The sequence below is a fragment of the Anser cygnoides genome, chromosome 3 (genome assembly GCF_040182565.1).
Source record: "Anser cygnoides isolate HZ-2024a breed goose chromosome 3, Taihu_goose_T2T_genome, whole genome shotgun sequence".
NCBI classification, from domain to species: Eukaryota; Metazoa; Chordata; class Aves; order Anseriformes; family Anatidae; genus Anser; species Anser cygnoides.
In genome coordinates this window covers 21,297,710-21,319,737 of record NC_089875.1, presented here as the reverse complement: position 1 = coordinate 21,319,737, position 22,028 = coordinate 21,297,710, and the positions used below count along the sequence as shown (strand labels likewise).

Below are 22,028 nucleotides of genomic sequence, written 5' to 3'. Positions count from 1 at the left end.
GGGAAGAGATGACAGACTTATTGCTTTCTCTGAAGGGCTGAACTCAACAAATGGGGCACCCTGCCTCAGGCTGCCAGCACCCTGAGGAGGCGGCTCGCTGCCAAGGGCTACGTTAAATATTTCATAGCGGCAGTGCCGTGGCTTCATGAGAGCATTTTTTTTTTTTTTTAAAGCCCTGGGGGAGGGCTGTGTGTGTGTAACAGCTGAGAGCCGGGCGGGGGGAGCAAGGAGCCCGGGTGCTGGTGCCTCAGAGGGCGGTAGGTGCTGGGCGGGGAGGCCGTGGCGCTGCTGAGGCAGCCACCGCACTGCTCTCCTCGCCTCTCCCTCCGGGTGCGGTAAATAACGGGAAATCCACTTATTTATGGGCAGCCGGGTTGCCTGCCGGTGGATGTCAGGGCGGGTGTCTGCCACTAGACCCGCACGGGACAGATGGGGAGCGCGGTGTTAAGCGGCTTTGCGGAGGGCTGAGCAGGGCGCTGGGCGTGCGGCGGGCTGGGTGGCGTGGCAGGGCGCAGGCGGGCTCGGGCGCTGGAGGAGCGGTGACCCTAAAATAACGCTGAGCGGGATGAGGCCGAGCAGCTTACAGCTAGCAGTGTAAAGCTGAGGTAAGCGCCGGGGGGTTTAAACGTGAAATTCTGTGAACTGGCTTGAAACTATGAGCAAAGACGTTCAGTGTGCCTGGCTGGCATGCTGGGGTTTGGTGCAGTGCTTGGCACTCATCGCCCTAAGGTACAAAGCCGTGTGTCTGCTTTGCGTGCTACAGTGGATCTGGATTAAACCGTGTGTGGCCGTGAACCTGTGCGGCCTCGAGCAGGCCAAGGCCACTTCACCTCATTTAGAGAGCTAGCCAAGGCATGCAGGTTGGCCTGCTGACTGAATGTTGAAGGAAGTATTCAGGTCTTTTAAGTTCCTAGTGGGGTATCGCTTCTGTTGGTGAGAAACATCACGTTCTTCCTACAGACAGTGTCTGTTTTCTGTGGTTTGCAGATTCCAGCTGTCATTCATGTGCATTTTGCTGGCCAGAAGACATAGATGTCCCTTGCGACCGAGTCCTTGCATTGGTGTTTTGGAGATGAAACGCTACATAAACTCTTAAAGTATACCACCTGAGGACATTGCTACCGACATGGACATCATTATTTATTTACAGATGCTTTAATCAGGAGGAGCTTTTTTGTAAACATGAATTGCTGGGCTCTTTCCTTGAGGTGTCGTGTCTTGTTTCATGCTATTGAAACATTAATCTTAACTTATTATGACTCCTTTGTGTTGGTCAGCTCTCAGGGACATTTCCCTAGACTTGAAAATGTGGGAGCTTTCAAGAACGTGTCAGTTGTGCCAACTCAAGCCACCTGTGGGCTGCCAGACCGAAGTACTTTTTGTCATAGCTCAGTAGCTGTTGAAAGTATTATGTCTTGCACCAAGAGGTTTTGTGTTCAAGAATGCCCGTACAGGTCATCACCTTCTTCCTACAAACTGCTTCTTCCTGAAGGCCTTGGTACCTGTGTCACAGAGGACAAAAAGGACTTGCATCCGGGGTCCTTCAGCAATGCTTCAAGTTTTATTTTTCATAATCACAAGGATTGTTTCTCTACTCCCCGTTTACTGAGGCTGACAGCTTCGTTTACATTAACTGTATGGTTGAAACCTGAGCAAGAAGGTGTAATGTAAGTAGTACTGAAGGTGTTTACTTTCCTGGTGCTCTTAAAAAAATTGATCATTGCAGTCACAATCATTATTAGCAAGCTATTTAAAATTTTAAAAAGGTACAGTGAGAAACTATGACGCTGTATTTAGGTTGGAGTCTTTGCAAATGTCAGGATGAGTAGGCTTGGTTTCAGTAGCGTTGACTCAGATGGTAGTGCCATTGCTTGCAGTGGGAACTATTTACATATAACACACATGGCTTGTCTTAAAAATCTGAATTTGTATTTCTAGTTCACATTTGTTCTTCTACAAGCTGCTAGAAGAATGTCAGGGATGTTGCTTCTTTCATGATTGAAAAAAATAACCTAAAAATTTAGGAATCTCCCAGTGCAATTTTGCTTCATAAAAAATGAGGAAAAACCCCAGATGAAGTTCATTCCCAAAATGAATATTTTAGAGCTATAAATGACTGACCATCTTTTTTTTTTTTCTTCTGGAAGACCTGGGCAATCTTGACTTAATTAGCGATCATATTACTACTTTAGCAGTTTGAGTAGTGGAATCTTTTGTTAATGAAGTTTCACTAGGTGTTCCCTCTTGTGTGCCTACAGGTCACATTTCTAGAAATTATGACAGTTGGAGTGGTCTTTCAGCTTGACTGGGCCTTGCTATAATGAAGAACTTGGATTTTTGGAAAACTGCATTACAGATCCTGCAAAAAAAGTTCTATCTATCATAAAATGCAGAGCCTCCTATGCCTTGCCCTGGTTATGCAGAAACACACAAATTGTAATACATTTCAGAGTACATCTCAGAAATGTTTTTGCACTTATGCTTTTAGCTTACCCTAGAATTAAAATAATGATGTTCTCTGTGTAGCATTTTGATGCTTATTTTGCATGCTAAGCCATCTAAGGGTGTGAAAATCATCAGAAACAATAGAAATGTGTGAAATAGTCTGCTGTAATTGTGGTTATTGAGGGGAAATAAATGAGATCTGGAGGGCAAAAGTCACTTACTTCAGCTTGAGCTTTAGTTAAAGCAGCTCATATGAAGGTGTGTGTAAAGCTGTCTCTGGAGCTTTGGCCTAGCATCTTTTGTAGACTGTGTTTTCTAAATGCTTGAACCTTGACCATCAGAGAGGCTGTGCCTGGGGTTGTCTTATGTCATAAGTTCATGCCCGCACATATGCAGGCCTATCAGGTTCTTGTTCAGCAGAGCATATGCTTAGTTTGAAGCAGAAATGTCCTGCTAATTTCCAAGCAAGATGTTGCAGTGATGTGTTGAGTGAGATTGGTGAAAACTCTTTTTTTTCAGTGGAATAGGCTGTTCTTGCATAGATCCTGAAACAACGAAATGTATGTGCTTAGTTCCAAATGATTAAGTGCTATGCAGAAACCAGACTCTCCCAATGTCTGATTATCCGTGGACTTGTGTAAAACAGTACTCTTCTATTGCTGCTGTGTTAATAACTACACAATGTACATATTCCTGTTCAGTGGGTTTTATAGATCACTTTAAAAGCTAAATGTTTTTATTCAATTTTTGTAATAGATTGCTTCATTCTTCTGTCTTTTGAGTTTGCCAATACTCTACAGGTAGAAATGACAATGATAGGATCCTGTCCTGAAAACTGAAGTTGGACAACAGTTATTCGAGTGGACAGGATGATATGCTGCTGTCCAGATTTTTTTTTCCACTATCCACAAAAAAAGCATGTTAACTTGCAAAAAAAAAAGGGAATACAGAACTCCAGTTCTGGAGAAATTACGGAGAAACAGTAATTGCACATGAATAGTCACTGAAGCTTAGCTCAGAAGGCATCCTACAACAGAGAAGTGGTTTAACAGCAAGCTGAGATGTTTTTCCTTTTATTTTACTGGTATGGTGAGTCCTTCAGGTTGGTAGGAGCAGTTTGACTTGCCAGCTGTCCTGCACTTCGCAGTCCCTGTTGGGGGAGACATCCTTCTTGAATGTTATTTGTGAGACCTTTTAGACTCCTTTATTGTATCAGAAAGACTTCACTGAACTGGGCCTTCATCTAACAGTCCTTGTGCTGCCACCACACACTGGGATGATCGGCCATAACTGGCCATTTATTTTACCTGTGGAATAGTTGAAAGTTTAACAAACTTGTTTGCTTACTGATGACCTACTCTTACATTAAGTACAGCAGACCCACATTTTTTGGACATGCCATAAAGTGCTTTTTTGTGCGGAATGTAAATTTTTGATGTATAATATCCCAGTTGCCTCCTTATAAAGACTAGTATCTGCTAGGCATGTGCCCATGTAAGAGAACAGCAAGGGTTTCTGCTAGAAGTTACTGTGCTGGTTGAAGTGAGAGAGACTGATGTGAGGATTGAAAGTTTGAGTACCCTTTAAAGGTTGTGACAATCCAGGGAGCAAATATGCATGTTTAACTGAAGATACTGAGGATTTTCTTCTTCAGTTTTATATACCAAGGTTTCTTATGTGATGCTTGGAAAGAAATTTTCATACAAAGAGAGAAGTCAGGTTGTGTTATGCATTTATGTTGGAGTGTTAATGTTTTTCCAGGAAAGATGTATAGATATTTGTAGGTATGCTTTTAAGTTACCACATATTGGAGGTCTTAAAGAAAAGCAAGAGAACAGTGAGAAAACACTGACATTTGTATCTCCGGCCTTTAAAATTATTTCCCTTTAGGCAGTATGTGCACTGAGTGAGCAAACTTATTCTTGCTGAACTGTGTTCTTTACCATGCTTTTTCTCATACTGCATGTGCTCATCAGTTAATCTAAAGGCTTGCAGTAAGCCCGTGCATGGAATTTAGCATAATATGGGAAATAGTATATGATGATAACCCTTGGAAATAAAATAGGATAAGGATATGAGTAGAAGCTTAGCATATATGAGTAGTCATTACAGGCAGCTTATATCAATTTAGTATGAGCCGGGCTAACTGAAATTTAGATGACCAGAAAATAACAGAGGTGGGGGAGAGAGGAGCTGGGACCTTCTACACACAAAAGGGCCTGGTGGAATGGCCTGACTGGGAAGTGGGCAGTAGATGTTTGTTTGTTTAAATTTTATTTATGTAAAGGACTACAATTGTATCCATTATTGTATATCAATTCAGATATTTTACATTAGTAACTAGGCTGAAGGGGGATGCTGCCTTCAGATATGACGTCCCATTTTGAACTTATGCAGATGTTCCCATTTGCTCCAGTTAATGTTTGGGAATCAGTTGTGTCTCCCTGAAATATTCTATATAATATTTTTTCTGTTGAGAGTTACCCAAGCAGATTTCTGTGGTTTGGTTGTTTTCCCTCCAACCCCACCATCAAGAACTACATAGTCAGGTATTGGCTCTGTGGGATTGCAGGTTAGCAGAAGTTGGAAACTTCACAAAGAACAGTGGGTTCTCTCTGTAATCATGACTGGAATGGAAAACAGTGCTCCTAGTCAGAAGTAATGCTTATGCCTGTATAACCTACATTAGCACGTTTTTTTTTCCCCCCCTTCCTCCTCTGTTTTCTGCCTCTTGATTTTCCTCTTTCAGTAGTGAATCATAATCCACATTTGTTCTTTCCAATTTCCAAAGTGGTGTACATCAAGGTCACTTGCCTTCTTAAAGTCATGACACCTTTGGGGATAAAAACAATGTGGGGATGTTTGCTTTAGATAACTAAAATAAACAAAATAACTGGATTATCCAATTATTGTTTATCCAGGAACTGGGTAAATCCAGTTCCTAAATATTTTGCTACTTAGCTGAGCCTTTCCTCACATTTATTATCTAACAAAACTAGTGTGTTTACAGGCAAACAAAATATTGAAAAGACCAACCAACACAATATTAAGAAACATGTTTTTAGTAAGGTTTACATAATACGCATCTGCATTTTGCAAGTTGTTTTTTACTGACAACATTGCAGTAGACTAAAATGGTAACAGTTAAAATTAATTAGTCTTTCTCTTGGGTTTAAATGTGAATTAGTGAATAAAGGCAGTATTAAAGAATGGCATTTTTGATACTTTTGTTAAATGTACAGCAGTGAGGACTGAAGAAGGGTGAAGTCTCCTATTAGTAGATAAGTTTTTGTTTTTTTTTTTTTTTTCCCCTCTGAAATATGTCTTAAGTAAACCCTGGTCTCATACAGATTTTATATGCTTCTCTTGTGACTTAATGCACTAATTTAATCTAGAGTGTCTTAGCATATTTGGCTTTCCATGGGTAAGTTGGGGACTGTATTTCTCAAGCAGCTGAAAAAGGAATGCAAAAGTTTATAATTTTTGTTGTAGTAATGATTGGATTAATAAATGAAATACATTGCTGTTTCAAAGCATATGTAATCTATATGCTTTCTGAGGACCTATGGCATCACGGTGATCACTTTGGCAAAACTAATTGTATTTGAATAGCTAGATATGTAACATGGATTGTTATGGATGGTATTCTTTGTCTTTTATATTTGATATTGGTGTAAAATCTCCATGGGGAAAAACAAACTAGCAAGTGGCCAGATAGCTGTCTGGCCTTGCTCTGGTTCTATTAGGTTAGAGAGAGGCTGTGTCAAAGGGAAAGTACAGGGGAAGCTTCTGTTGTTGCTGCCTTACCTGAACAGATTTGGTAGAAAAATAAGGGACTTATTTCCAAAACATGTCAGTCATACTCCTTTTTGTGGTTGTATTATCTTTGCTATGTTAGACTAAGAAAAATGTAAGTGCTTCAACAGGATGCAGTTTTATGGAGCTTTGTAAGAAAAGTGCAGTGGAGAACTGCACGGTGCTGGTCTTCATGACACCCTGAAGAGAGGAGGTGAAGTGGCCCCCATTCACCTCCAAGTGAACTGGGGTTGAATGCACTATAAATTAAAAATATGCACGTTGCAGATTCAGACAGAAAATACGTTTGTTAAAGTTCTTTTACACTTAGTACATCTTGTGACTTTTGCTGTCAGTGAGCATCTTCTCGAGAGCTGTATTTGTAACGTTTATTTTAATGCATTCTGGTTAGCATCACTTTACAGGATAGCACCCTGGCAGGAATGTGTATATATATGTGCCTCTGACCTTATGTTGTTTTTCTTCGTTATTTCCAAAGGTGTGTGATAGAAAAGGCTATTGATGGGCAGACTGTGTTCAAACTCACAATCTCTGAGAAAGAAACAATGTTTTATTATCGCACAGTAAATGGTTTGCAGCCACCAATAAAAGTAATGACACTGGGGAGAATTCTTGTGAAGAAATGGATTCATCTTAGTGTGCAGGTGAGTAAAAGTAAAAACCTTTTAATGTTTGTTGAAATACAACATTTGTGTGAGAATGGTGTAACTGTATAAATATCTTTACAAGAGGGGGCAAGTTGGGGAATGTAACTGAAAACTCTTGAGTCTGTAGGTAAGGATCTTAATTTTGGAGCACATCTTGAGATGATTCCTAATTTAGAACTGGAAAGCAATGCTGCGTGCATTCTGCTGAACAGATAAGTGAAAATTCCTACCCTTAAGACCACAAGTATTTGGCGTGAAGAAAACTACTTATTCTAATGTTAGCAATAAGTCTTGGGTCCCTGAGATTATTCCCTAAAAGGACAATGTAATGTCATCCTCATCTATACATGCTAATGTATTTATCTGACAGAGGTGTGTCCCATTTAATTCTTAAAGCTTCTTACAATGCATATAAGTAACCATGTATAAGGGTTTCTTCAGGATCAGTCAAGCTAGTTAGTTATGAGCCTATTACCTCTTATTTTAAAAATAAATTCAGAATTGTTAAAATTCAATCCTTGTCTTCTAAATGTTTTCTGTTGACATAATATTTTTAATAAGTGTACAAACATCTACTGAGGATAAAGTAAAATTGAGTTTGTTAAAATTTTAGCAATGTACAAAAATCAGCAAACAAATACAGAAGAAATTAAAATGCATTCAGTTATTTGCATGCCTTGCAATTCCCAGCAGACACTCTAGTAAATTCTGTTTGTAAGCCAAGTTCAACTAATAATTAAAAAACACAATTATCAGGTATTGAAATGTTTATCTTCTCTTTCCTGCATTTCCTTTATCTGGCCTATTAAATTTCATTTGGTTTACGGTACAATCAAGAATAGTTTCCCTGCTTTCTTGAAACTTGCTAAAAGGTATTGACTGTGATTTGGATTTTTAGTGCTGATCTTGTCACTCGTAAGAAGTATCTAAGCTGACGTCTTGATTTTTTTTTTGCAGTTTTCTTTTTTCCAGGATAACAGCATGGTAGTGTGAATAAGATTTTGGCTGTTGGATTAAAAGAGTGACCTTAAGGTAGAACTAATGAACTTTACACTTCAAACACTCCAAGGGTGCTATATTACTGCTGTTGCTGTCAGCCACGTTTTGTACTAGTCTCAGAAACTGCTAAAGCCTGGGATAGCAGAGTGAAAGAGCTGGATTTAAATACACACAGGCATTTTAAATTGCATTACAAAGAACTCTCAAGCACTCCATAGAATTTAGTCCTTTGTTTCTTTGGGGAATGTTGTTCAATGCATAGAGGAGTAAAGAAGTGTAGCTTCTAAACCTTTACAGGGACTACAGACTTGATACCTTTTCCGAGTTTCTGAGCTCAGTGTAGAACCTTATGTTCTGTGATTTATGGTGGTGTTGGATTTAGCTTCCCATTAAAGATAATAGTGGCTGCAGCATGATCCATTTAGCACTAGGTATGGTTGTTAAACTTTAGGTAAAGCTTTAATTTTTTTAAACTCTTAGGAACTGTCCAGAAGCATTTTTTTGTATAAATGGAGAAATACATGGAAAATGAGAGGAACTGTACAAAAATATGCGAAAGTAACATTCATATGGAAGTGGCTATGCTTTCTGACAAGAATAGTATTTGATGATGAGATAGTTCCCAGACATTTGCAGATTGAAGCCTTACCCATAAGCTGATGAAAAAGCCTTCTGAAGACAAAGCACTGTGTGGTTTTACAGGAACTAGTAATTTTAGTTAAGTGCAGTGGGACAGCCTGGAGTTTACACCTGAAAGTACATATCGCCTGATCTTAGCACAGGTATGATTTTTTTACTTCTCTGACTAAACCAGCCTTCTCTCCAGGTGATGACTACGCAGAGGGAGTGGGCTCTGTGGCGTGGAGTAGACCCTTGTGTGTGCTGTAGGTGAGCTACCTTGGGCTTGGGTAAAGGCAGCAGAGGGAGCACTGGCAGAGTGCAATCATGGGTGACTTTACTACTACTGTAGGCTTTTCCAAGTAAATCAGTCTGTGTAGACTTCCATTTCTCTTGCTGAGATAAAACTGACTCTAATACCCGCAACCGATTAGCGGTCTGAGTTCTGTGTCACTGTTGTAGGCATAGCCTGTATTTTCTACCAAAGGCAAGCACTAGGACTGATCTCAGTGGCTAGTGAATTAGAAAGGTCTGGGGTTTTCCTCCAGACATGCTGGTTTTAAGATAGGTATGGTGTCAACAGTGTAGTTACTATATAGTCTCCTACAGAAACAAAAAGGAAATGGTGGGATCTGAAGTGCTATATATGAGGCTGTGATGTCTAGTCACAAGTTAGTAGGTTTAACCAAATGAAATGTAGAGTCAGCAACTTTTTTAGGCACTTTGCAGAATTTGCACATGTCAGAGGACGCTGGTGATGTTCTTTTTGTTGGAGATCTCACCAGAGCTGGATAACGTGTCTTGATGTTTTTTAAAAAAATAACCTATTCCGAGTTGTTTGACAACTTGCTTGATATTATTTTTGGTCTAAAAGAAAATGCTCGTGAATGTTTTGTGGGACAACTGAGTACTATTCCTGATAAGACAGTTGAAAATGTGGAATGGATATTTTCATGCAAGTAATGAAATTTCTACATGTAGAAGAAGTGTAATAAAAAAGGAGTAAATAGCAGCATTGCCATATCTGATGTGGTAGGATGCCTAGAATCTAGCAAATTTGAGGGGAGGAGGGATGAAGTGGGATAAAAGTATGTACTTTAAAAAATTTTTAGGTAATATAATTCAGGTACCATTGGTAACTGAAGATGTATGTGGTAATATCTCTTGTATATTATAAAAATGTTTTACCTTTATGTCAGAGCTGTAGGCATCTACCATATTGACTGTCAGAATTTGGTTTCCCAAAAGTTCAATTTAGAAGCATTAAGTCCTACAATTAATATCCCTGGCCTTCAATATACTTGACTTTTCTAGTAGGGAAAGCGTATTTGCTCCTTATGTTCCCTGAGACTACAAAACTTTTTTTTTATCAATGTAGGTTTTCTCTTAATTCTGTGGTGATGTGTCTTTGTAGGAAATACATGTGACAAATGTGGGTCAAAATAGTTGGCTCATAAATTGTTTTGGGTATGAGCCTGACGAGATGTTCTTCACAGAGTATTGCAAAGTGTTATTCAAAACCATGCGCAGTATTGCATATTTGACAAGATAGACAGCCTCCCTTTCTACTAGAGTGTGGTCTGGTTGCTCTGTGTGTCTTGGGGAGACAGGAGGAAAAGAGGCTTATGGTATGACACCTTGTTGCTCAGCAACTGCAGACCAGTTACAGATATGTCTAATTCAGGCTAAGTCTGATTCAGGACAAAATTTTTTTAGTGAATGCTAGCACTAAATAATACAGTCAGTAAATAGGGGTGTATAATGGGACCCATCCTGAGGAAAAAAAGCAATATTTGTTGGCTGGCTCACAGGCAATTGATGCATCTTGTTTGTGATGGTGCATGAGTGCTGGACAGGGGGAGGTTGGCTGGCAGAGTGAGTGTCCTTGCTGCCTCTGGACAGAGCTGCAACCAGGGGACTGGGGATTAAGGCACTTTGCATGTCAAGTTGGTGACCAGAATAACAGCTAAAGGAGACTGGGGGATTTGGTCTTGATAACAGTGTTCATGGCAGATTGGTGAATCGTTTGTTGTGTTTTCTTTTTTGGCAGCTTTGTTGTGGGTTGTGAAAAGAGTGTGTGTGATGTAGTGGCCCAAGAGAGAGGCCCCCTGCTGAGGAGCTAGGGTCTGTGTCCATCTCTGGACGCACAGGATGTGTATATGAAAACAATTCAGGCCAAAGGTCCCCAAAGCCAAGCAGTCAGTAGGAGCTGGGAATCTCAAAACAGCGGAGTTCTTGTGGTTAGTAGGAGAAACTGAAATATTTGTACATAAATGTTAGGTGATAGACACCATGACAGACGAGCCTAAAGTTCTGGTGGCAGCTGTGAAACTGAACTCAGAGCAGAAATGTGGTAGGATGGCATGTATCTTTGGAATTCAGCTGTAGGAGCATATGAGCTATTCAGGAGTGATAAAAATGAAAGCTAAATGGTGGAATAACACCAAATAGTAATTAAATGATAAGAGGGAAGGAAAGAAGAAAGGGCAGCATAGAGTAAAAAGAATTTCTTTGGAATAAAATAATTCTAGGGCAGAAGAAGGCTAGTAAATGAATTCTACTGAAGTACTCTAGGATTTTAAGTCCTCAGGTTTGGATTTAGATGTGTAATTCATTAGAGAGAACTACTACTAAGGACTGTGTTTTTGCAGAGACTTATTCTCCAGTTTATGGCTGGGAAATTGAAGCTCTACTAACGAGAGCAGGCCCCAGATGCAGGTTCCTGCATTCTGTGTGAATCATCTAGTTAGCAAAGCAGAAAGTCTGGATACCAGCTTTGTTAAGTGATGAGGGCATTAATAGAGATGTTGGTCGCAGAAATAACATTCTGTTGAGTGTTTGGTTTAAATAAAATAAAAAGAAATGGTTCTGTAACTACATTTTTGTGTGCGAAGAAATAGGCCTACTTTAATAAAACAAGGTGAACTGAGGAGTCTAAGGATTGAACGGAGAAAAGGTGTTGAAGGTTCTTCAAAACAAAAATGATGGCATGAAGAGGAATTTCTGTCCTTAAGAGGGGGGAAAAATGGAGATACAGCACTCAAGCTTCTGAGTGAATAAGCATCTATGCAATTAGAGATGGCTGAGTCTACAGGCATAGGGGAGTGGGTGGGGAAGGAAATTTGCGGAGAAAGCTATGTAGGAATAGAAATAAAACTATAAGGAAGTTGAGCTGAATCAGACTTTGCAACAACTGTTAAATGGTAAAAAAAGGGTAAGATCTTTTGTATGAGAAGGCATGACCTGCATACGGTGAAGATGTGCTTAAGATTAAGGATGATTTGAATAAGGTTGCCAAACTGAATACTTTGTTTCTGTGTAGGGATATTGATAACAGTCACGAGCAAATCAAGCTGGGTAACAGAATTGAAAGTATGGAAAGAAGTGATCATACAGAGGTAGAAATATAAATTTGCAAGCTTCTTGTGTACTTGCTGATACAATCAGGTGGTCTAAGAATTCTGAAAGAACTTGGGCATAAACATGTAATTGTCAGAGTCGTATGCTAATCTGCCAAGTCAGAGGTGGAGCTAAGAAAGTAATAAATGCTTAGCATTGGGAATCGTTGTGCACTGGTGCGGGCCAGCAGCCAAGCACCCACACAGCCTTGCACTCTGCCCCCTTTTCCCCTGCCAGTGGAACTGGGGAGAACAGGAGCAGCAAAAGAAAACTCATGGATTAAAATAAAGGCAGTTTAATAGCTGAAGGGGAGTAGGGCTGGAATAAGTGAGGAAAAAGCAGTCGCTCACCATCTCCCACAAGCAGACTGTTGCCCAGCCAGTCTCTCAGCAGCAGCCACTGTGGGAGGCAAACCTCCATCTCTATGAAGTCCTTCTTCTACTCCAGTTTTTTAAGTGTGGTGTTATATGGTGTGGAATAGCTGTTTGGTCTGTTTGGGACACAGTCAGGACAGCTGAGCTCTCCCAACTACTTGCTGAACTGTAGCTTACTTGCTGGGGTGAAATGGGGAGCAGAGTGGGAAAAGAGAAAGGCTTGACACTGTTCAAGCACTACCCAAAACATTAGTGTGCTATTAACGCTGTTTCAGCCACAAATCCAGAACACGGCACTGTATGGGCTGCTAGGAAGGAGGCTGACTCTACTGCAGCCAGAGCCAGTACTAACAGGAAGAGAAAAAGGATCTTGGAAACACAGAGTTATTTGTCTTGGCACAGTGGCACATGAGGATTTTGAGAAGATTTTTTTGAAGGAATAAAGATGTGAAGGTAAATGGAAAATGGGATAAAACGCAACATGGATTTACTGAAGATAACTCATCACTGTCTAACCTCTTAGCTCCTTTTAATGAGAGAACTGATTTTCAGGCAAAATAAATCTGCCGAATTTCCTTCTATCTGGAGTTCAGTATAGCATTGATGTGACACCCCATGAGAAGTCGTAGGGTCAAAGGAAATGTTTGTGGAGAGAGGTAGCAATAGATACTGCTCAAAGGAAGGTGTAATGTCTGGAAAAAATTACAGTTGAATTCTTTGAAAATCATTCTTTGGACCAGCCTTGTATTACATTTTCATTAATGATCTTGGCAGAAATACGGAGTGTACTGATTCAAGCTGGTAACATCATGTGGAGAGGCATCATCAGAAAAACAAACAGCAAGAAAGACGTTACGTATAAGAAAAATGGAATGACTAAAAGGATTGGGGGGGTAACAGGCACAAAATAAAATTTGGTATTATAAAATGCAAAGTAACATATTTGAAACTACTAAAAATCTCTTGCTAAGTAGTTAAATATTAGAAGTGGCTGAAGTAATGGTCCTAAGTGGTGGTGATGGATTACTGGCCTGATATGGCCCTTAAAAAAGCTTGTGTTGGGACAGTGCATCTGGAGAGACTTCCAGTTGTGAGGGGGAAGCATCACTGCTGCTGCTTCAACCTTTGAGGTTTCACGCAAGTGTGTGCAGTTTCAGGCCTTCATATTTAGGGAATGTAATTCAGAACAGAGATACTAGACATGATGACAATGAAAGGCTCTGTGCAGGCCTTGCAGAAGATGACTTGGAGAACCTTCTTTTGGGAGTTTTTTTTAACAATAGCCAAGTGTAGGAGGACATAGAGTTTTCTTCTCTAAATCTGTTGGAGAGTAAACACCAGGCAGAAAAAGGAACCATTTAAGCTGGAAATTGAGTCTGTTTTATTACAGCAGACTGTTTCTGAAAAAAGGCTTCTGATCAGAATAGCAGGGATAAAAAAAAAAAGTTATTTTTTAAACTCGGTAACTGTCATAAACTGGATAATGTGATACAGTGTGTCCAACAGGAGAAGATGGGAATTTGTATCCCTGCCTTGTTATATAGGTGGACTGGGGATTTTTTTTCCTTTTTCCTGCAAAATTACTGTAATAACTGCTGCCAGCAAAATGTTGGGCATGAGGCACTAATAGTCTTCGAATGTACTGTGGAAAAAACTGCTTGAGACTAGATGGCATTGGTCTGAGAGTAACTTCATACTTTTAAATAGTTTATGCAGTCTTCTTAATATGTAGTATGTTGCTGACAGAGCTATTGGCTATCCATTTGTTTGCTCTTTATACCCCATAAAAATTTGAGAAAAGTCATCCTTGAGTATTTGTGCTGAGGTAAGTTGAAGTGGATTTGCAACAAAAGTGAATTTTGACCACTCTTTATGCTCTCCAATTAATAGGATTTATTTTTCTGTAATGACACTTGCCTTTATTTTCCACTGCTTATGGTTTGTAAAGGAGCTTATCTTTTGGTTTTGCAATATATAACAGGTCCTTAAACTGTGGATCTTGTTTCCTTGAAATTTCTGGCACTTCTCTAGTTGATTTCAGTAGGTAAGGATCAAATCTTTGAGGTTTCTGAAAGTTTGTGTCCTGTGTTTGATCTTGATTTAATTACATTTGTCACCCTACTTTTTAGGTCTGTATTATCAAAAACTGTTTGAAGGTACACAGTGGAGTAAAGAATATATAGCATTAAATTAATCCAATACACACTGAAGAAAAGCATCAGGAAAACTGATGTCTTTAAAAAATGATCTTTTAAAGAATTAAAAAAAATGAAGCTTAGCAGTGTGTGATTAAGGCTAGTTGTGTACCTCATTATCTGTGCATAGTGATAACAGTATCAGATCTGTGCTGCTTAGTAACAGCAGCTCCATTATGTATTTTTTCTTCAGATTCACTGTTAAGGGTCTCTCACTTTCCCTTTGATACTTCAGAATTTATTTAAGTAGCTAAGAAGAGTGGAATTTAAACATGAATTTTCAGATACATCCAAAGCTGCTGAAACAGGAGATTCTCTGAGAACATGTCAGATTGATGTATTTGTTTCATATTTAGTGTCTGCAATTATAAAAATAAACTTTTTACTAGCCTTTATTTTGCCTGATCATATCTATGTAACTCTGCCATGTTTTGGCAGACTATAGCACATTAAAAGCTTTAGAAAGTAAGTTTAAAATCTAAATGCAGAGAGGTAACCATGACTGAATTACTCTCCTGGGAGCAAAAGGCTCTTAGAGTGCCTACTGAAATCAGCATTATCATTTCAATACATGTCAAATATGAGTCATTTCCTAGTTTAGGCAAAATTTCTTTATAAATCTTTAAATCTTCCAGTTCTTTAAAGAAAAGGTTAAAGTACTTATGATTTAATGAGACTGCTTTACATCATAACTGTTTGACTATCAAGAGAAAACTTGTCCTTTCCAATTTGTGAAATCCTTTTATTTTCTACACAAGTTTTTGAATACTTTTCAAAATTTATGTTAAAAGCAAAGAACCTGAGACTTAAAAGCAGGGAGGAAAACATTTACTCTATGCATGCTCTGTGTATACATTACTAAATATGAGGTGTTTAAAATGGGATATTCCCCATGTTTAGTAAGATTGTAGGAAAGCAAGGAAGCATTTTAATTTAACAGACCACTTTGATCTCCCACTTGAAGTATCCCTTACTATCCATTAGGAACAGTTTGTCAGTCCCAAAAAGGGAGGGGAGAATTTGCATGAATTCTACATATTAGGGCTTTTTGTCTACTAATTACAATTGTGTTGAAAATATTTCAACGTATTGTTGGTGCTATGCTCCCAACAGACGAGAAATAAAAAATATTACCGTCTATAATGTATTTGGTTGTCTGTTTGGAGAACTGTTCATAGAAACAACAAGCGTAGCTTTCTTGGCAACTGGTTTGTCATTTAATCTGCTATAGTTGCAGCCTATTCATAACTGCTGCTGAACTTCCAGCCTCAGGGTTCATTGATACAAGTAACTTGCTGTGCTGCCTCCAGAAGTCCTACTGTGGTGCTTGCCTCTTCTCTTGGGTCCTAGGTACTAGGATGTACACTGTTTGTGTTGATTTGAAAGCTCTTTGTTATAACTTCAGCTTCTTAGGAAATAGATATGTCCCAGGTGCCTCTGTTTCCTCTTCATTTATATTGTATCTTAAAACATCCACCCCCTTTCTTGCCTGAATATGAATTCAGTCAAGTTCCTGTGTATCTGCAGATTTAGATTTACAGTCTAACAGCTGCCTGGGAACACAAGACAAGGAATTTCGTATAGGCCAGGATTTTAATTTCAAGAAATTGCAAAAATAGATGCTTTATCAGTGCTGTCTTGACTACTGTTCTGGAAATCACAAATAATTTTGCAGTTGCAAAAGCAAAACCTACTGAAGTTTGCACAGATTATATATCATAAATGGAATGGAATCAAGCCTTTGTATGACCAGTGCTTGGAGTTGGTAGTACTGACTGGTTTGCAGAAGCTATGCCTGCTCTGTCTGGAGAGTTCAAGATGAGATTTGAATTCCATCAAGTTTCAATTTGTTTTACAAGCACTTTGTTTCCTTAATAAAAAAAAATAAATAAATGTGGCAGCCAATTAAATTGTGTTTTTAATAACAGAAACACTATGTTAAGAATGATTTGCATTCTTTTTTTCCTCTACTCTCAAATCCCTAAACATCTTGCGGTTGCTAGGGTATTTTGGCATTTTGTTGCAGATGAAACCTTGGCGGCAGCATAAGAATATAAAAGGTATGCCATACCATGTGGAAGTAGCTTGCACACTTCTTAGAGGAGAATGTTTTGAAAGGGTAAATAAAAAAATAAAAATGTTCTTCAAGTGCTCAAACTCAATACTGAAAATAATAGAAATTGTGTAACTAGTATTAAAAGAACGGAGAGAAATAGATGTGTGCTTAACAGCATCCTATCAATTAAATTATGATCGTTGGAATCAACTGTTTTCAGACTGCTAGAAATCTGGAGTCCTACTGAGAGAAACAATCCCCCCCCCACCCCCCCCGCCAAAAAAAGTGTTTGACCTAGAAAGCCCTTATTTCTGAATGCATCTCTTATAAGCACTGTACATAAATATGTGTTTAAGTGTATTCCAAACTTCAGGTACTCTTCTGCAGCTTTACAACTGCTCTTCTGTTTGTACTTTATGTACACTTGGGTTGTACAGGGAGCAAACTGAGAGACTTGAAGTAGCCACATGTACTTGATATGGCTGTTGGTATAAAACATGGAGATAACACTCACAGGGTACATCTACATCATCCATTTTGTGTACAGGAAGAGTTCACTTTTATGTAGGTTTGTCTTCTGTCTGTATTTAGAGTCTTGTGTTATACTCAGAAGAGCACTTCCGATATGCTTGAATTTGATTCCTTTCTGAGGAGACCAAGCTTGAAGTTGTACACTAGAATATCACCGTTTAGCACAGAACATTTGCAATGCAGATGGAAGGTCCTCTCACAGGTAGTTCTCAGTGTGCAGAGTGCACGAGCAGAAAACTGGCAACTGGCTTGAAATTCTTTGCTGGTAAAGATGGATCGCATATTGTGAACCACTATCCTTCTTCACGCTATGCCAGTGGCTAAGTAGAAATTTTCACAGGAAACTTGAAACTTTCTTGATAAGTCTTAAAAACTTCATGAGCGTGGCCAAATAGTGCAATGTCTTTTCCTGGTTATTTAAACAAGTAAAGTATTAAAAAGTAATTACTACGTCTGGCTCGGGTTTTTCTAGCTTAAAGACAAAAGTCAAAAGTCTGAAAAAGTGAAAGATGAAACTTTCAGATTGTCCCTTATGCAGCCTCCATTATTTGTGTGAACACTTTCATGTGCATTTCTTGCATGCAGCAAGTGGAAGGTGACATAAATTACATGTGTAGGTTCTGTACAATGCAAAATCCATACATGTTAGTGGCAGTTCACAGAAAAAATTCTCAGGTAAGTCTCTGCATGTATAATTTTCTCATGGAAGCAAAGATTATTTCCTGATGCTGAACAGCTGGGATGGAAGATGAGGAAAACATTCCTGTCTATGTATCTCATCCCAATACCTCAGTTCAATAATACCATAATTTTTGCATTGTGTAAGAACTGCTGTGTTGGTTTGACAGTCGATCTAGATATTCTGTCTTTGAATGTGAAAGAGCAGATGTCCCGAAACAGCTTTCTTCATATACATCCCTGACCTCTTCTCCAACAACCCATGGCTTTGAAGTGTCTTAAGTTAGGCTGAGTTGAATAGCCACTGACTGACCTACATTTAGTTTAGTAGTCTCATTCTTTTTTTATAGTTTACATTTTTGATGTCTCTATTACCCTGTGTGTTATTCATATGTAATTATGCCTGTGTGAAGCTGTTCTGTATTTTAAACTGGCTGTTTGCTAAATTCTTTTGGATAATTTCTTTTGTGGGTCACTTTCTATTTATCGTTCTCATACTGTTTGAGATTCTGGCTGTAGAACTCAATCACAGGTTGTTACAGTTAGTTTTAATTTGGATTCCTAGTTTGATTTGTCCTTATACTAAAGTCAGTTCGGTCATCCTCACTGATTTTTTTTCTGAAATTTTGTGTTGTGCTATTGCAGTTTTGGGGATGAAAGGGTCAGAACTCCCTTGTCATTCTAGGCACTTTGTACCATAAACTTCTGTAGTTGTACTATGAAGCTTTGTGGATTTGTTCCTCATTCCTTTCTCTCTTTGGCTGCCACTGAGTATTTTGTTCATTAGGGGTTTACTTTCTATGGTAACTCTAAGAACACCTTTTATTTTCTGAGCAGTAGAAGCTCAGAATTTAATGTTATGTTTACATAGTTGAGAATAATTTTCTCACGTCAATTACTTTGTGGTTATCAACACTTTTAGTTTGCTAGTTTATTGCTTGTTTCTTAAATGTTTTGAGATCCTGTTGTAAATTTGAAGCAAGCTTGACTTTTACTGCCTGGATGTATTAACTACAACCTTTTTCACCTCACCACTGTTTTCAGGACTGTACATAATGTTAGGTTGCAGAGGTGTTTGGAGTTACCTAAACTTCTGTCTTTGCAAAGTGTGGTTGTTCAATCTCTACCTATTTGAAACCTTTCTGGAAAACCAGAGTATTATATTGGTCAGGCTTCGCTTATCCACATACATCCTAACTCATTCAAGATACTCAAAGTTGGAGCTTGAGATTTCCTTCCAGAAATCCCATGTTGCCTTTTCCAGTTTTCCAGTATACAGTATGTATCTATGTCCCATGGTCTGCCCCAAATAATTAGCCCTGTGTCGGCCTGATTTCCTGGATTATCAGAAGAAAGATTGCTCCAAGACCTGTTCATGTATCATGTCTGTAATTTAAATTTTTGCATTGTTCTTCAATCTCTGCAGGGCTAACTGAAAATTGTATAGTATTTTGTTTGTGCTGCTTTTTTGGTCTCCCATAACATGTAACAGGTCAGTAAACTGGATTACCACTCTTTTTCTTAAATTTAAAGACTACTTTTGTGTTTGAAGAGTTTTTATCCTTCTCCATAAATTGTGCTTATTGACATCCTCATTTTTGCTGTTGATCAGTAATCTCCCTGGCCCTTCTGAGTTTAATCTCAAAGTGTGTAAGGTGCACTTAGGTGCACAGGAAACCACTGGGAACTTTCTGAGCAGTCTTCCCTGATCCTCTCCTGACCCATCCGCAATAAAATGTGGTTGAGGGAGCTGTTGCAAAAACTTTTTCCCTTAGCTTTTTCCAAGGATAAGCTACCTAAACACAGTCCTTTGAAGTCAAGTTTTGGTTTGTGTTCAGTTAATGGCTTGTATCTACTGCAAAGCTTTGCTGCTGAGATGCTTAGTAACTCTGGAGGAAAGCAACTAATGTTGGTTGTTTTTTCTTTTTTAAAACAAAACAGGAAAATTGAAAATGAGTGAATTATAATTGAAAAAAATGTTGGAGAATTATAATACAAAGGAATAGTTGAATGACTTTCTAAAGGAGGTTGTGATAAAAGGAAGAAAGCAAGACACAGAGGAGGGAAGGGGTTGAGGTAAGGTTTTTAAAAGGAATACAAATGGAGTCAAAGACAATTATGTTGATCCTTGACCATGAAGAAAAACTAATCCTTGAAGGAAAAGATGAGACTCTATTTGCAAAAACTGTACGATTCCCCTTACTGGATACGTGGAACTTTTGTGGTGAGGCATTCAGAGGGCAAGAGTAATTGCTTTCTTCTTATGTAAATCATCACAAAGACAAGGAGATGGATTTCAACCTCCTAGTCCCAGCAGAGCTGTTCAAGTGTTGTAGAACCAATGTATTCTTGCATTACATTTGGGAATGACTTACAAGTGCCAGTATTGAGCAGTGCAAAGTGGTGCAAAATTCATCACGTATAGGCAATTCTAAAGACCAGAATTTAATCTAAGGCTGATAGTGTAATACAGGGTTAATCATTGTACATTAGTAACAGCTCCCTTCATTTGTGCAGGTATCTGCTTATTCTTTGACTAGTGAAGCACAGAGACTTTATTCAGAAGGGACGTTTCATTTGACATTACATCTCATCCCTAATTTACATGATTACAAGTAGTTCAGGAAAATTCAGAATCAGTGGTTGTGCTGTATTTTAAATGGAGGGGGCAGAGAGAAAATGTGCATTGTTATGAGATGATCTAAAATGTACTTTCAGGCCTTTTGTTTCAATTAATTTTGGCAAGTCTATCTTATGTAACTGTTTTAGCTGCTAAGAAGCAGCTTGTTGAATCCTTAATACTTGTCTCTTCATGTTACTATAGTGATCTTGAGTTTGGATCTGATTTTCCTGTGATTTGGGGAAAATAGTCATTATGCAGCAAGAAAGCAATTGTTCTCTGTATATTTTCAGATATGATGACTACGATCCTTTTATTATATTTTGTTTGGAACTCATTTGCAGCATAAGAGTCACTTGTTACACCTTTCCATGTAAAAACAACAAAGATTGATTATTTGTTAATTACTTTAGTTTTTAGCAGAACCTGTATTTGTAATCTTGAGCTCTCAGGTTCTCCTACTCTCCTGCCAAGATATACTTATTCTGTCCTGAGGAATCATTAATAGGTTGATAGAGCTCTACTGACGCATGCAATAAGGAATGTTTTTCGTTGGTACAACGCTGGATGGGGTAGAAAGTGGCAGAGCTGTAGCTAACCATTTTAATATTAGTACTACTGAAATACTGGTGATGAACTCACCAGTGAAAGATGAAATGAAAATTGCCAATCCATAATTGGAATGCATACTCTGTGGCTGAAGGATAAGTAATCTCTGATTCAATGGTTTAAAATAATATTTACTTATTTAAATACTAATTCTTTAAAAATGCAGACTATTTCAAAAGCTGCCTCTTTTCACATTGATCTTTGTCTTTGGCCTTGTTTATCAGATAATTGACAGTGTGGGTTGTATCACTCAGTTTGTATCACAGTACTAAAATTAACCTTGTCCAAAAAATAAATTACATACATGATTCTTATTTTGTATCATTCTGCTTGCTTTTACTTGCATTTTTCCAATTTCAAGGCTTTTTTAAATGAAATATCTATAGTTCATCCGAAGTCTATAAGCTGCCAGAACAGTCTGCTTTCCAGTTACCTTCCACTTTCACTGTTTGGAGTCAGATTTGGATTAATACATAGCTTGTTCTTGAACAGAGAGTTAATTGCTTCAGGAGCACTCCAGGGTTCCATCGTTTTCTTCCCCTTCTTTTTCCTCTTTTTTTTTTTTAATTTATGTTGTTCTTCAGGGAGTTCAAGCTGAACTAGTGGATCTATGCACAAAAAGAAAGACTTGGATTGAAGGAAAACCATTTCCATTGAGAAGGGATTAACATTGTAGGAGATAGTGAAAAAGAAAAGTAAAGGAGGGCAAAGAGAAAAGCTAAGTATCTTTTATACAAATGCTAGGAGCATATGTAATAAGACTGCTGAATTGGAGTGACATGTTTTCAAGGATAAGGAAGATATTATTGGAATAAGAGAGACAACCAGGAAAATGAAGGGGGATTTAAAATGCCAAGATATAGAGTTCTAGTGAAGGAAGAGCTAATATAAAGCTGGAAGAGATGTAACAATATTGCTGAAGGATGATATTTAATCTACAGTAGATGCCCCCCTCTCTTCCCCCCTTTTTTCCTAACTAAGTTCAGTAGTTTGTATACAAGGTAAGGACAACTTGATGTAGCTATGATTCTTGGCTGTTGT

The 22,028-nt window shown here is 38.5% G+C and overlaps 1 protein-coding gene across 1 annotated transcript in view; it reads left to right on the top strand.

Moving 5' to 3' along the window:
• Window positions 1-991: 991 nt before the first annotated feature.
• The window catches only part of USH2A (usherin), a 399,816-nt gene continuing 378,779 nt past the window's right edge, over window positions 992-22,028 (top strand). Inside the window, exons 1-2 of the mRNA XM_013174016.3 lie at window positions 992-1,667; window positions 6,740-6,905. Coding sequence (XP_013029470.3) covers window positions 1,183-1,667; window positions 6,740-6,905 — 651 coding nt within the window. The 5' untranslated portion in view covers window positions 992-1,182. The remainder of the gene's footprint in view (window positions 1,668-6,739; window positions 6,906-22,028) is intronic.